The 14271-nt window shown below is 38.6% G+C and overlaps 1 protein-coding gene across 5 annotated transcripts in view; it reads right to left on the bottom strand.

The window, feature by feature from the left end:
* The window catches only part of LOC117430770 (probable E3 ubiquitin-protein ligase MID2), a 124648-nt gene that overhangs the window by 35416 nt on the left and 74961 nt on the right, over positions 1-14271 (bottom strand). For all 5 annotated transcript variants that reach the window (XM_059000642.1, XM_059000641.1, XM_059000645.1 and 2 more), the window contains one exon: positions 8110-8837. In XM_059000642.1, the coding sequence (XP_058856625.1) occupies positions 8110-8781 (672 nt within the window). In that variant the 5' untranslated portion in view covers positions 8782-8837. The remainder of the gene's footprint in view (positions 1-8109; positions 8838-14271) is intronic.

Genomic DNA, 14271 nt, shown 5'->3' with positions numbered 1-14271 from the left:
CACTCTATTTAACATTAAAGTGCTGTAACTACAGGTTGATCAATACGATGTGAAAGGTTGTGGTTTAAAATTACTGGACAATAATAAAAGGGGATGGGGGATAAGAAATCAACTCCACCAACACAAGGGATCATGTGAATATACTGTAAGCTTAGGCGCTGTTGTAGCTTCCCATTGAATATGGAGAGGCACAACGATTGATAAATAACATAAATCATGTAATCTCATAACACAGTAAGAGAGGAATGAGAGACTGACAAGGAGATAATGCTGCTGGGCTAAATGGGAGCAATCTGCAAGGTCAGGCGAGCTGTGTGAACAAAATGGAAAGTGAGAAACTCAATTTTCCAGACAACTGTACAGGGATTCAGAAGGACAACATATGATCTGATGGTTTGCATTGGACATAAGAAACATAGGTTAGGGCGTTTATGGACTATATATAGAGCAGTCAGCTGGCCTTGCAAGCAGCACACAAACTAACAGTTTCCTCTTTGTGATGCTGCAGTACAGACCGTTCCTCAAAGGTAGTTTTAGAGTTTGAGATCTACAGTAAGCAAACCAGCTTGCCTCTATCAGGGTGCCCTATAGGACTTCTCCTACTAACACTTGCAGGAATCTCCATCGTTAATGTCTGTTATAGCCCTGAAAGCAAAAATGGAATTGAAACAGGTATTGCCTCCTTGACCATTTTCTCCTAATGGTGTTTTTGTTGTACTGATTATTGTGTTGTGTTTATCAACAAGAGTCCCACGACTCCAATTCTCTTAGTTACATACAGGTCGTGATAAAACAATCTTCCTACATTAGTGTCTAAAATGCTGATTAGAAAACAGTTTATACATGTTTTGTTTTCTACTTAGACACATGCAATTTTGTCTGTGCTGTTAATCCACCACAATAATTTCCTGTAATTAGAATCATAATACACTCTTTAGCTTTCAGTGAAACTAAATAAGTCTTACTGGTAGCTAATTCATTATACAGTGGTATAAGAATCTTTGTAAGGGACAAGTTCCATTGGAGTAGGCCCACAAGGAAAGAATAGTAATCTGATTTGTGATGTTGTTGTTTTTTTAGCTTCATATAAATGTGCATAGTATAAAGCATGCATGGCTTATCTCTGTCTTCTTAAATATGACATTGTGATACAAGTAGGCTTACCATTTTTTGCCTTCAGGCACAATCTCACAGTCCCTAGAGTAATGAGCACTGAATATGTGTACACCTCGCAAACGTGTCATTTTATAAAGATGGTCTTGGCTTAGATGCTGAAGGAGGATACATGAAGGTTCAAATAGCAGAAAGCAAATAAGAACAACTCAGGTAAGGGTAAAATGCCCATGGGGGATTAAGTTTGGGCAATTTCTTTATTTTATTATAAATCTTTAAATTCTTACCATTTCAATGTTAATACTGCTATTTAGTACAGTACGCTGGTCTTGTTTCTTTAATTTCACATTATTCTCATTGACCTCTTTCCTTGCCTTAGCACTCCGGGATGCTGAGCTTACAGGTAGTTCAATTCATCATGCCCCCATGAATGTGCACAACAGCTCCCCCAGTTTATGCACTGTATGAACAAATCATTGACCATGTGATACAGGATGAAAGGGATGGAGTGGGTTCTGGAATTCCAAACGGACAGGATACGGCATCCATCAGAGATACTGAGAGAATGCGACAGGAAGCCACATCTTTTACATCCCTGCACTTTGAGTAAACACAAAGTTTCCATTCATGATTACAGTGGTTTCACACACAGGCAACCCTAAAATCTATCTTACACTGTTTTCTGCTTTTAAATTATAGTACATTCCTAATTGGGTCACAGAAATACCATAAATAGGGCATTTTGGGGGATGGGGTAATTTATTGTTTGTTTCTCAGATTCAGGCAGATTTATAAGCTTATGACAGAGGATAAAAAATAAAGTTTTTCCCCCCGATCTGTGTATTGTGTGGTGGAACAGTAAACGTTAGCCACTACAGCATACAACAGTGTGAATTTCATTGGGACCCGTTTGTTAAATATGGAACTACAGTTCCATATTTAACATACTTTTACACTGCTGACTGACAGGAGATGTAGATACTCACAAAACCACAGGCCAACACTGAGCTTTTACTGGAAAGCAAGACTAAACACCTTGTGGATACACATAAAGCTTCAGTCTCGACTACCAGCAACCAGACAAACTCAGGAAAACCAAATGGCAACCAGTCTGTTTGGAAAGATTTCTTTAAGAAAAAATGTAAAGAAAAAAAAAAAAACACAATAGGTCAGCACTGCAAAACTGTACTTGATAAGCCAAGATCTAACCTGTATGACCTCCCAATTGCAATACACCATGCCTAAACAGCATTCCACCACTGCATCAATCCACTTGGCTGGACCTCACCATGCTGGACTCCTTGCCACTGCTGTACTGAACCCTTATGACCATCTAAGCCCTGTACAAAATACAAAACAGTAAAAGTGTCCCTGACAGTTAAACACTCAGTCACTGCACACTGCTGGAAAATAAGTCAACAATGCAGGCAAACCAGCACCACGGATCTCTCTTGAAAGCTGCCATGATACTTTGCCCTCTAAAATGTTACATTCGATACCATTTTGCTGAGCTTTTTGATTCCCGTTTGTACCATTTGTGTATAGAAATACTCCTCAAATCAATCATTCATATCACCTCGCTGGTTTGTGGCAGCCTGTCGTCACATTTCTAAAAAACCTTGCAGAAAACATCTTCCATGTCTCAGACGTTAGCTGATGTTGTTGTTTGACTGATAGCGGACTTGAGTTCTCCTGAGTGCTGTGCCAACTGAAAATCAGCAATGTGTTTTGACAACTGCAGCAGCTTCTCTCTCACACCCCACCCCCACCAGTATTAAGAAGTAGATGGAGAAAATATATTTTACGAGCAGATGAAATAAACAAACTGTATCATGACCAAAGCACAAAGCGGAATATTTAAATTGATTGTAGGACACTTTAAAATGCTGGTTTACTTTTATTCTTTTAAATTCAGTTTAGCCTATGGATACAAATAATGAATTACAGTAGTAGATTTAATTCGAATGCAGCTTTAGTAAGTGAAGCGGGTAAGACTTAGTTTTGTCTGCTCAGCCACCTTTATATAAATATCCTGGAGGCTATTCCCACTGTATGTTCATAATAAAGGAGGAAAAAAATATATATATTCTGCATCTCGTTAAATCTCTCCTAAAATGAACTAAAGCACAACCAGCTTGGATCTGGGAACGTATCCAGGTTCCGTTTCCTGATGAACTGAGCTAGTTGACAAGATGCTCTGACAGATCAGCCTCCCGCCAGCTCCACTGGAGTCCCTGGAGAGAACACTGCTTACTTCAAAAGCTGGGGGCTGTTTACACAGGATAGTCTAATTTCACAGTATGGCTACTTCAATTTCTAAAGAAACAACATTCCACGGAGAGGAATGGAAACAATCTGTTTTTACAGAAACCAGGTCTTTTCCTTCAAGTCACACATAAACATAAACCAATTGAAGAAATTAAACAATTTGTATTTATTTCCAACCCCTTACATAAACAAAATTTTAAATCGTCAGCCGTGTGACAGCACTTTCCAGGAAATTACCTCTGCTGTCTGGGTACCCAGGCAGAATCCATAACATTATTTGCAGGTTGTGAACCAAAGTGTTTTAAAGTAACAGTTTCTTAAGAGGCTTAAATATGTGCACAGATGAAGGAGTATGTACGATAGTGGTTGCTGTGGTTTGCAATTTTAAAAATAGAAAAAAAAAAAATGCCTCTTTCATCCCCATACCCTGTCATACGTCTCCTGTCATAAGATGCCAGTGTTGAGCAGCAACACCTAGCAAAGAAGGTTGGATTGATCCAGCTGTGCAGTCCACAGCCTCTTATCAGTGCTTGCAGGACTGACTTGGCCAGTTCCTGAGTCCACAATTTTCCACTTCCAGGAAACCCAGAGAAACTAGTAGACAGATAAATCCCATTTGTGATTATATTCACTTTGAGCAAGGAAATGATTACAAATCAAATATTTTAAATGTACACAGTGACTCTGCATTTCCGAGTATCCTGTGGCAGTTTATTCCAGGATTTAGAAGCTCTGTACAGTATATGAAAGCCATTTCTATTCTCATAAGGGGAACGTCCAGAGTACTGTTAACATTTTAATATGAAGCTTATTAACTTAATCCACTAACATGGATAGTTGGCATCTTAGGTCATCTCCATTTCTACAGCACAAAATGAAGCTTTCCCATAAAGTGTATGGTAATAGAATTCTTAGTGCATAAATGAGTGATGAGTTCAACCACCACCCACCCAAGGCAAACATACAAAGTCTACTCAACACAATCTCCAGGCTGAGACAAATAATTCCAAACATGCAAACGACATCAGCGTTCTCTATGTCTGGCCTCTTGGAACAGAAGACTAGTTTGTAGCACAATGCGAAACAGAGGGTTTCGTTCTTTACCTGACCCACTACTTTGATGTTTTCTGCTACAGTATATCATTTCTTTTTAACAAAACAATGAGATCAGTCGATATCAAGTCATTGTTACCTGATAATTGATCCAATTTGAGCGCAGATTTAAATCAGACACTTGTGGAGTTATGTTACTGAGAAATAATAATAAAAAAAATCTTTACTGTTCTGTGTCCATAATAACATTTATTATTATCCCTATTTGATTTCAAAGTACTGTACATTTATTAGAAAAATAATGGGTTCTACCTATCAAAGGCACAATGTAAAATGATAAAAAAGAAAAACTAACAAAAGCAACTCTTCATTATTGCATGGGATTTGTGTTGAAATTTAATACAGCTTCAAATGATTGTTCTCTTTACCGTGCACACCCTTTTTATTATGTTTGATTTCATTGTGTGTGATTCTGATAATGACATTGTACACATACATTTTTCTTACAGCTGTCTCAAACTGGCTTTGAGCTTTCTTGGAGAAAGGACAGCAGGCTTCGCTGTAGTGCGATGAGGTGAGACAGTCCCTGCCGGCTTTGTCTCCCTAACCCACGGGAGCACCAGAGCAAAGGAGACGCTCCCTTCGGAGTGCCCAGCGAAGACTGGCCTACTTCGCACAGCCAGGACGCAAACCTGTGCTGTATGACTCGCCCTGCGCACCACACGGCTGCGCTTCTACCAAGTGAGCCACTCGCCAATGACAGATTTTCCTAAGGTTGTGAATTGGTACATATAAACAGGCATTCTTTAATATGTCTTGCTTTTTTGTGTAGTGACTTCCAATATCATCTTCTAATTAAGATGAAATGCCTGGTACAATAAGGAGCATCATCAATCATGATCTGCAGTTGACTGGATGCATCCCGAAGTCTGATATATTTCTAAAAGAGTACACAGCTCATAATAACTACGATACATCAATTTCAATCGAGCACGCATCAGCAACACGCTGTATGATGATAGAGTGGGTTCTCACATCAACTTTAATTTATGATAGAAAGAAAAAAAGCACAGCACAGAGCCCAGATTTCACATGATGAGGCTATGCAAACCGTTGTGATCACAAACATGTAAAAATATACCAGTAATCCCAACATGACTAATAATTTGCACATCAGGCAGACAGAAGGAATATGAACGTTTTTAAAACTCTGCAGTTCGCTGCATGCACTGGCCATCAGTTTTAACAAAGCCCCCTGTAGATAGCTTTTAATGGACATTGTTGCATATATTGAAAAACAAGGTCGATACGATATAAATACAGCATAGCCTACATTTACACAATCTTCCTAACATATAGGCATACATAAGCATCTAATTGCACTTTACAAACATATAATGAACTACACTGCCCTGTCTTGAGTCAGAACTAGGGACAAAACACAGGTACATATACTACAGGTAACTACAGTCACCCTTTACTAATAATACATAACGAATGGATCACGAGTGTGAATGTAGTGCAGCTACAGCGTGGTCACTTTCCCCAGTAATCTGAAGCAGATTTAGAAATGGCGTCTATCAGAGATGAGAAATAGATTGAGTTGTATGGATTCTGTCTGTAGTGTTTTGTGTTAACTGCAGCCTTTACAGTAAAAAAAACAATAAAAATAAATACGGAAGACCAGTAAAGATGGAGTTGAAATAAGTGACCAATGAATGACTTAACATGTTCGCATCGGCCTGGGAACTCACTGACCTCAGCATTACCTACAGTAGAACTACTGTGTTGTTTATGCAATGCTTTCCTATTCAGATCACCCTCTTCCTGGCTGTAACATGGGATTCCAATTTGATTCATGAATGCTGCTGGGAAACTTTATTATTATTGTTTTAATATGTATACAGAATAACACTAAGAGCCTATGTTTTTTTGATAAACAGTATTTTTAGTAACAAATAAATATAGGGATGCGTGCCAAAGAAAATCCAGACTACAGCATTACAATGAAGGAGCACTGCATAGCACAGCAGGTGTTATAAAGGAGGGAATGAAAAAATGCATTATAAAACAAGTAATTCAAATTGTAATATAAGTCACCTCACAGCTGGCACTTCTTCCCAGCCTCTACTTTACATCACAATGTCTCTTTTACCTTAAATCCATGGGATCTACAGCATGACACTGGAGATGACCTCACAACGAACCTTTTAAAACCTTTGATTCCTTTTACACAAAACAGCAACAATGCCTGATGTCAAAAGTACGGTAACAATACCTGAACATTACATGGTAAAATAATCAAATTAAAAAGGGGAAGCTCTGCAGGGGAATACCAAATGAAAGGGATACACGAAACAGATGAATGTACATAGATCAGGTGCACACTAGATGAAACGCAGTCACACACCCTCTTTATAAAGCCAATTTTGCAAAGAATGAAAAGGCATTGATTCATGCTACTATGCTATTATGCTTGTTTTCTTATTTCTTGGGGAAACCTCCTAAGGGAGCTTGTTCATTTTTATTATATACCTGCTCAGGAATCTGATCACGCTAATATATATTTCAGCATGTTATATGCCGTAAAGCACAAAAACAGCTAGTTAAAAGAAATTGGCCCAGTCTTTCTTTTCAGATTTTTTATGGCTAGTACACTTGTTTTACATTACATTTTTTTCAATGAGCAGAAACATGTTTGCCACCAAACGACCTTACAAAACACAAAGCCAATCTGCCATACAGTTGAATGTTTTACTGTATTTTACTGTAACCTAATTTAAGAAAAAAAGTTAACTTCTAAAGTGTTTAATTTATTGACTCGCAAGTTCTTAGACTGACATATTTCATATTTAAATAATTTTAACAAAAAAGAAGCCAATATATATTTACATTTGATCATTCACAGTGTAATGGTGGATTTAAAAAAAAATAAAAAGCTTCAACCAAAAACATTGTTTAGCATGGAGAAACAGATTTTAGCCGATGACCTTGCTATTGAATGGCACAAGTATGGCCTGATTCAGCAGTCCGGTTCATTTTTGTGGATCAGCACTGTGGGTCCACAGTAAATAGACTGGGGCTTTAGGAAGTGCAGAGTCATCTATAACAATCACTCTCTCCTCTATAGCAATTTATGTTCAGGATCTGCTGGACATGCAGGCAAAATCTGGCATGAAAAGCAATAAGGGCATGAATCCATGCTGTAGATGTTAGCAATATGCAAAACTTTGGGGCTTTTTTGGAAGCTGGTTGTGTGTCCCATAACATGATTTTAACTCTTAATATAATATTTAAAATAAAAAAGAAATGTGCTTCGAAAACAATTTAAATAAAACAAAAGTAGGATAAAAAAAAAAAAAAAAAAAAAACTTCGTGTAAGTCATTCCCAAATGTAAACAAATGGAAGCTGCTAAAGATTTAGAGCACTGCAAAATCCCAAATACTCCTTCTCTAGAACCAAACAAACCAACCATGCCAACTTAAATATTTCCCAGAATTCCTACAGAAATTTATGATGGAAAGTGTCATGATGATGGTAAAGGAGATTTGTTTTGAAATTGTGTGTTTTGTCTTTTATTGTGTACTTTGTCATATTAATTAGTGGCTAATGTTCATTAAATGTTTCTATATTAAGTGTAGGATGTCAATACTTTGTCTGCGACTGTACCTTACCTTCAGTTTATCAAACCGCTCACTCAGCGAGGAGACCTGGTGCTCCCGGTGGCGGCCCACTAACTTGCACAAGGCACAGATCAGCTGATCGTCGACGATGCAGTACATGTTCACTTTCTCGTTCTCGTGCTCCATGCACGTGAGGCCCCGGAAGTGGGCGTCCGGCACAGGCTCGACCAGCCGGTGGCTGGTGAAGGGTTTCTTATTAGGGTGGGTGGTTCGCAGGCAACGGTCACAGTAGGACACCTCGCAGGTGACGCAAGTCTTGACCGCCTCTCGTGGCGGGTCCTGCTCGCAGAACTGGCAGCGGATGCGCTCGAGTGACATGGCGGTGGCTGGGGAGCCTCGGCTGTTGAAGGGGCGCTCACGCCGGCTCTCGCTTGGGGAGTTCGGTCCGCTCAGAGAAGCTTTCTGGAAGCGGTCGATAATGTTCTGCAGAGTCACATTGCGCTTCAGCCCCTCCAGGCCGCGGTGATTGAGGGAGATGACGTAACGGCAAGTGGGGCACTGGAAGGCAGAGATAGACTCGACGGGCTTGTTGGTGGAGCAGTGGGAGACGAGGATGCGGTGGGCACAATTAAAGCACAGGCTGTGGGCGCAGGGTAGAAGTAGCGGGTCTTCAAACAACTCCAGGCAGATTGGGCAGGTCAGCTCCGACTCCAGTGTTTCCATTTTCAGTTGAAACAATCTAGAGCCGACATCAAATCCCACAGAAGCTGGTCAGTTACCTGACAAACAAAAGAGAAACAGTGAGGGTCATGGATCAAGCACAATCTAAGCAGAAAGACTTGGTTGTCTTGGTTGTTGCTTTTTTTCACGTGGAACTGGTACATGCTGGAGGTACTAGTTGAAGTGCTTGTAATTTGTGTGCACTAACCTTTGTGAATCACTTAATAACTAAATACAAAAATCGACCTATTAATGTAAACAAAAAATCCCCAGCTAATAAAATTAAACACGTACTGGCAACACAGGATTCATGTTGCACGTTTCCCAGTTTGAGGCTTCTACAAGGAAAAGAGAAATTCAGCTAAATTAGGAACTGGTTCCCAGTGCTCAATCTATTTCCAGCCCTGCTGCTGTGGTGATTCCTCAGTGCATCTGCCACTTGTGCCGTCATGCTCAAGAGTGCGCTACTGAAGCGAATAATGACAGACAGTAGTATTGGTGTAGGAATTTGACTTTGCTCCAGCCTTGCCTCTCCCAGCAGGTGTCTCAGCTACAATAGGCGTTGCTGTTTGAACAGCTCTGTCAAGGGACATAATGCGCGCTATAACTGGACACAAACACATAATTTTGAACTATAAATGCAACCCTAAAATCGATATGTACAGTCATCTCCTATGTTATTTGGTGTTCTTCATGCAAGGGAGAAGGCTAGTAAAGCATCTGACAAGCGGTTGTCAGCCCTAAATGTAAGCAAGAAGATACAAAAGACGATACCTATAAACCATTATGTTGTTAAAAGATCAGGAAAATGTGGACTTTGTTCATAGCTCACAATTTACCTGCACGTCATAGAAGTTTGTTCACTTGACTACATTCTGAAGAGGATGCTTACTGAGAATTACGATGATCTGGAGTCAGGTATCAGGTGGTTTTGGTTGGCTGAGAGGGTCATAATTATTAATAATTTCCCATAGAGATTCATCTTCAGCGTTCCAGTTGAGGGTTTCCGTTTTTGCAGGCATACGGCTTTGCAGTTTGCTTGCTCATTTTTCTTCGTAACATAGCAGCCGTGTAGGGCTACAACATCTTATTAACTAAATGTAAATAAATGCAACTAAATGTCACTGAGCACACATGTAATTAATCATTGTAGTGCCAGGATCACCCCGTAATACACTCATTCACTTAAATGGGTACTAATAAATACAACATCATTAAAATGAAGCTGCTCAGGCATGACTACTCCCATCACATTTTAAATCCTTGAAAGCGTTTTTGTACAGCACTTAATTTTCTTTCTTACTGAAAAGAGAGAGACGTAGAAGGCAGCAATGAGTTTGGGTGAGATGAACAAGGCCATTAAAGACGATGAACATTATTGCTACATTGCCATTAGGCCCACATCTATTAGATTTGTTATTCTCCTGTGAAAATCACAAGCCTCCCCTTCCTGTTTCCATCTGACTAGGCTTGAATAACCATCACCTATGAAGTGACCCAGAGGTATTCTCTGTGTTGTGCATAACTGAGTTTCACAATGAAGTCACACACCAATACCACGCAAAGCTCCTATTGAACCTAAAGAAGCCCATACGATTTTTTTTTATTTTTAGGAAAGTATTTCTTTTTTTGGAAGGCAGTACAAAATGAGAAGGAGAGTGGTCTGGTTTCTGATAACATACAATAAACAAAAGTATTCTTTCTCTTTCCCTCCTACACAAAATATTTCCAAGCTGTACTAAAACATGGCAGAATGGTTAGAGAAATAAACAGAAGAATGGAAACACGTCATGCCATTTTCATGCCAAGGTGGATCAGAAGAATGTGACTGCAGAGCTTTAGAGTCAGATGGAACTAAATGTTTAGTTACTGGAAGATACTGACTTTGATTCAATAAAGATAGCCTTAATTCTGTATTGGAATGGCACAATGATGGTTAAGTGTACAGAGAAAAACTTCCATAAAGCTGTTTAAAAATGTATGCTGTATATAAAAACAAAATTAAAAGTTTCTCAAAATACGCAATCTGGAATACATAATTAAAGGTTCAGCGTACTGGACACAATGCAACACATTAAAAATGTATGTGTATTTCACCAATACTATTTCAGGCATCCTCATTTCAAAAGTGTTTTGAAAGAAATAACTAATTGTCACAACCCACGGGTGCTAAGGTTGGTTATATGAAGACAATTCAGCCAACAACAACTAATATAAAGTGACTTAAACAGTTTTGTTTCTTTTTTAAAACACAGCCAATGCCTTTGGGACTTCTTTTTTTAGCTTACGAACACTAAACTTGTATGCATCACACTTTACACAGCACTCCTCTTCCAAAACAATGCTACAGATGACCTTGTACTTAAAATAGAACCAAGAATTAATAAATCTGCCTTATGCCTGATCTTATTGGGTTAAAACACGCATGGACGCTTTGTCTGAAACCAAATGCTCCAGGGCTATCCACGCTTCCAGGAGCATTTGCACATCAACCTTATCCTCATATTATATTAATTTTACCACAAACCTTAATTACAAACTTAAAAATCAGTAGCAGATTGCACAATTGGTATTCAGTTCCCCAACTGTAGGACTGAAACATTCTTCTCTATACAGCATATGCTATTCAAACTGTGGATGTTCCTGAAGGATTGGGGACCGGCAATCCACCAAAATATTTTCTTTTTCTAACACATTTCTAAATCTTTGAGAAACTAAAATAGGTTGTTTTTAAATGTATTCATAAGGGACATTAAATTCAATGTATTTTACATTTCTGTTGTCGATAAAATCACCTGTTACCAGGGTTTGCAGAGGCGTGACAAGCTAAACTATCCACTGACTGTTTTCTACCCCAACATGGTGGAAGCTAAAAGGTTAATGGAGAGCTCCCTGTGGCTTCTGGCCCAGATTGACAACTTGACAAGGATTCAAACCATGCTCACATGACTAAACCTGAACTCCAAGTGGCAGTGCTTTTGCTAGGCGACCGCTGTTTTAAGGAATTTGAATTAAACGGCCCAATTATATTACTTGGCACCAAGGAAGCCAAATTCTCATTACAATCCTGTCAGAAGTGTGAGTCAGTGTTACAGGAACCAAATCTTCATTAACAAACACAGGACAGCACTAATGAGTGCTAATGAGCAGTTTTCCATGTTTAGTCCTTTGATGTACATTAATTAAACTTAACGGGTACTTTTGTTTTTAGTCGAAAATATGGCTGATGTCCAAGAATTTAAATGCAGTTCACCTTTTTATAAATATACTTTTAAAAACCCTTTCAGACAAATGCTCAAGTGTTTCCAGTCTACGGAGAGATTGAAAGACATACCATGGCAAACCAGCTTTCACTAACCTTGCACTTCAGGCAAAGTTAATTTAATTAAACTGCTAACTACATGTAGTGAGAAATAAAGAAAGGCCATGAGTAGAGACAGTGGATATTGCATCTGTGGAGCATCCTGCAGAGCATCTTGTGCGTTTAGTATTTGTATTAATAACGGCTTATTAAAATGTAAATCAAGTAAATATAATTGTATCAAACAATTCATGGGTTAAGTATGTCCAGTTTAATATATAAAGCACTTCTGTCAGTAAAATCTTTAAGAACTGTCAAACAAAAACATCACATGAGACTTCTTAATGGGCCACATTTTCAAAGCCTTAACTCCAGTCTTTAATCCCTACTTTTTGAAGGAGACAAAACATCTGTTAAAACTAGAACTGAACTATTAAGTAATATATTTCGGGTCATTTTAGAAGTCTGTTTATGATAATTATGATGACAATGTAGCTGTAGAATATGGCAAATCTGTGGAAGACACAGAATTCTGCGGGAGCTTGTGAATTCCACGATTTCCGAGGAATTCCGTTATCTGCAGATCTGGGCTGCCTCTAGCCGTGAGCGTCCATCAGCATTACTGAAAGCCAATGTATTTGTACTGCCTTTTCACTATACAGTAGCTTGCACATTGCTGACTGTATCAGTTGCAGTTCTTGACTCCTGCTGCTATGGGTATTATGTTTTAAATACTCCGTTTTGTAAAAAAAAAAAAAAAAAAAAACAACCAAACAAAAAGTTCTCAAGAAGACTCTTGCAGTAGTAATTACTTTCTTTAGTGTTCCATCTAGTTCTAAAAACTAGAGTTATAGGATTGGCTATAATCTATAATTACAACAGATTTGTGCAATTTGTTTGCCTGTCAACCAAAAGAACATGAACAAGAACAAGAACATGAACATTTCCCCCTGAGCAACATTACGAGCAGCACTGGTGTAATGAAATACCCTGAATTTTCGTCATTAGAAGATTGGCTGTAAGGTAAAAGTTGTCGGAGCAAAAACCCTATGTTGTACGATGTTCAACGTAGGGTTTTTGCTCCGAGTCTGAAAAGCAATGGAGTTGCAGGATTGCCGAATGGCAGGATTTAGCTCCCACTCCCAGGTATTTTTTTGTTGTAATTATAGAAGATATCTTGAAGGTAATGTAAAATGATATGTTTCTTATGCCACCTACCTTAAGCATTCAGACACAAAAGCAGAGGAAGAGAGAATGTGCAGTATTCATGAACCAGCACCTTGTACGTGCTATCAACTACTTAGATTGTAAGTGCATTGCTGCCGATATGAGGACCTCGCTGCAGTCAGCCTGGGAATACTTTTTGAATAGCAGAGATTTCATTATAAAATATTCAGTAATATTAAGCTGTAACATCAATATGATGTATATTCAATAGATCTCTTTCTAAGGATACACAGTCCCATTGGGTCAAAGTGATCCAAACTGCTTAAAACCATTTGAACCTTCCTGTCTGTTAAAGCAATTTAAAAGCAGGGTACAAAATGAGTACCCCAAAAAAGAATTTCACATTTTGGACTAAAAGACTGGGGAGGGGAGTAGATGATCAGCTTCATACAGAGAACCCCAAAAGACAAAATGAAGCATTCAGATGTAAAGGCATTTCTTAGCATTTAAAATGACTTGCATAATTGATAGAAAGTAAACCCTGGCTCTAGCGCCTGTCAATCTGCAAGGTCAGTTTTTGCTTCCCCATATATTTTTCTGTAATAGCAGCCTTTTACTATTGATAGTTTACCTAGGACGTTTACTTTCTTTCCAGTCCCAAAGATGTTATTCACATGAAAATTAGCTTTTGTCTCAAAATATTCAAGAACTGCACTTTTTTCATTTGCTCAGGATATCTCAGGAAATGGGCAAGTTAAAATTAGGCAATACATTTGTTTTAAAAGCAATGCACTTAGACAACACACATCCCATCACATCGGCTTGCTTTCAGGACATGCCTGGGCACTGATCTTTAAGTGAATTGTAATAAAAATATCTATTGAAAATATTTGTTTACAAAGCCTTGTGACACTGAAAACACTGGATAGACATCACTTTATAAACCCTTTCCAAATGCTTACTTTGTGATGGGAGTTGCTGAGGTCAATTATAAGCTGCTTTCAGAAAACAGAAACATCATTTTA

This window comes from Acipenser ruthenus, chromosome 26 (genome assembly GCF_902713425.1).
Source record: "Acipenser ruthenus chromosome 26, fAciRut3.2 maternal haplotype, whole genome shotgun sequence".
Lineage (NCBI taxonomy): Eukaryota > Metazoa > Chordata > Actinopteri > Acipenseriformes > Acipenseridae > Acipenser > Acipenser ruthenus.
Note: the sequence above shows the minus strand (reverse complement) of the source record. Positions and strands in the feature narration are given on the sequence as shown.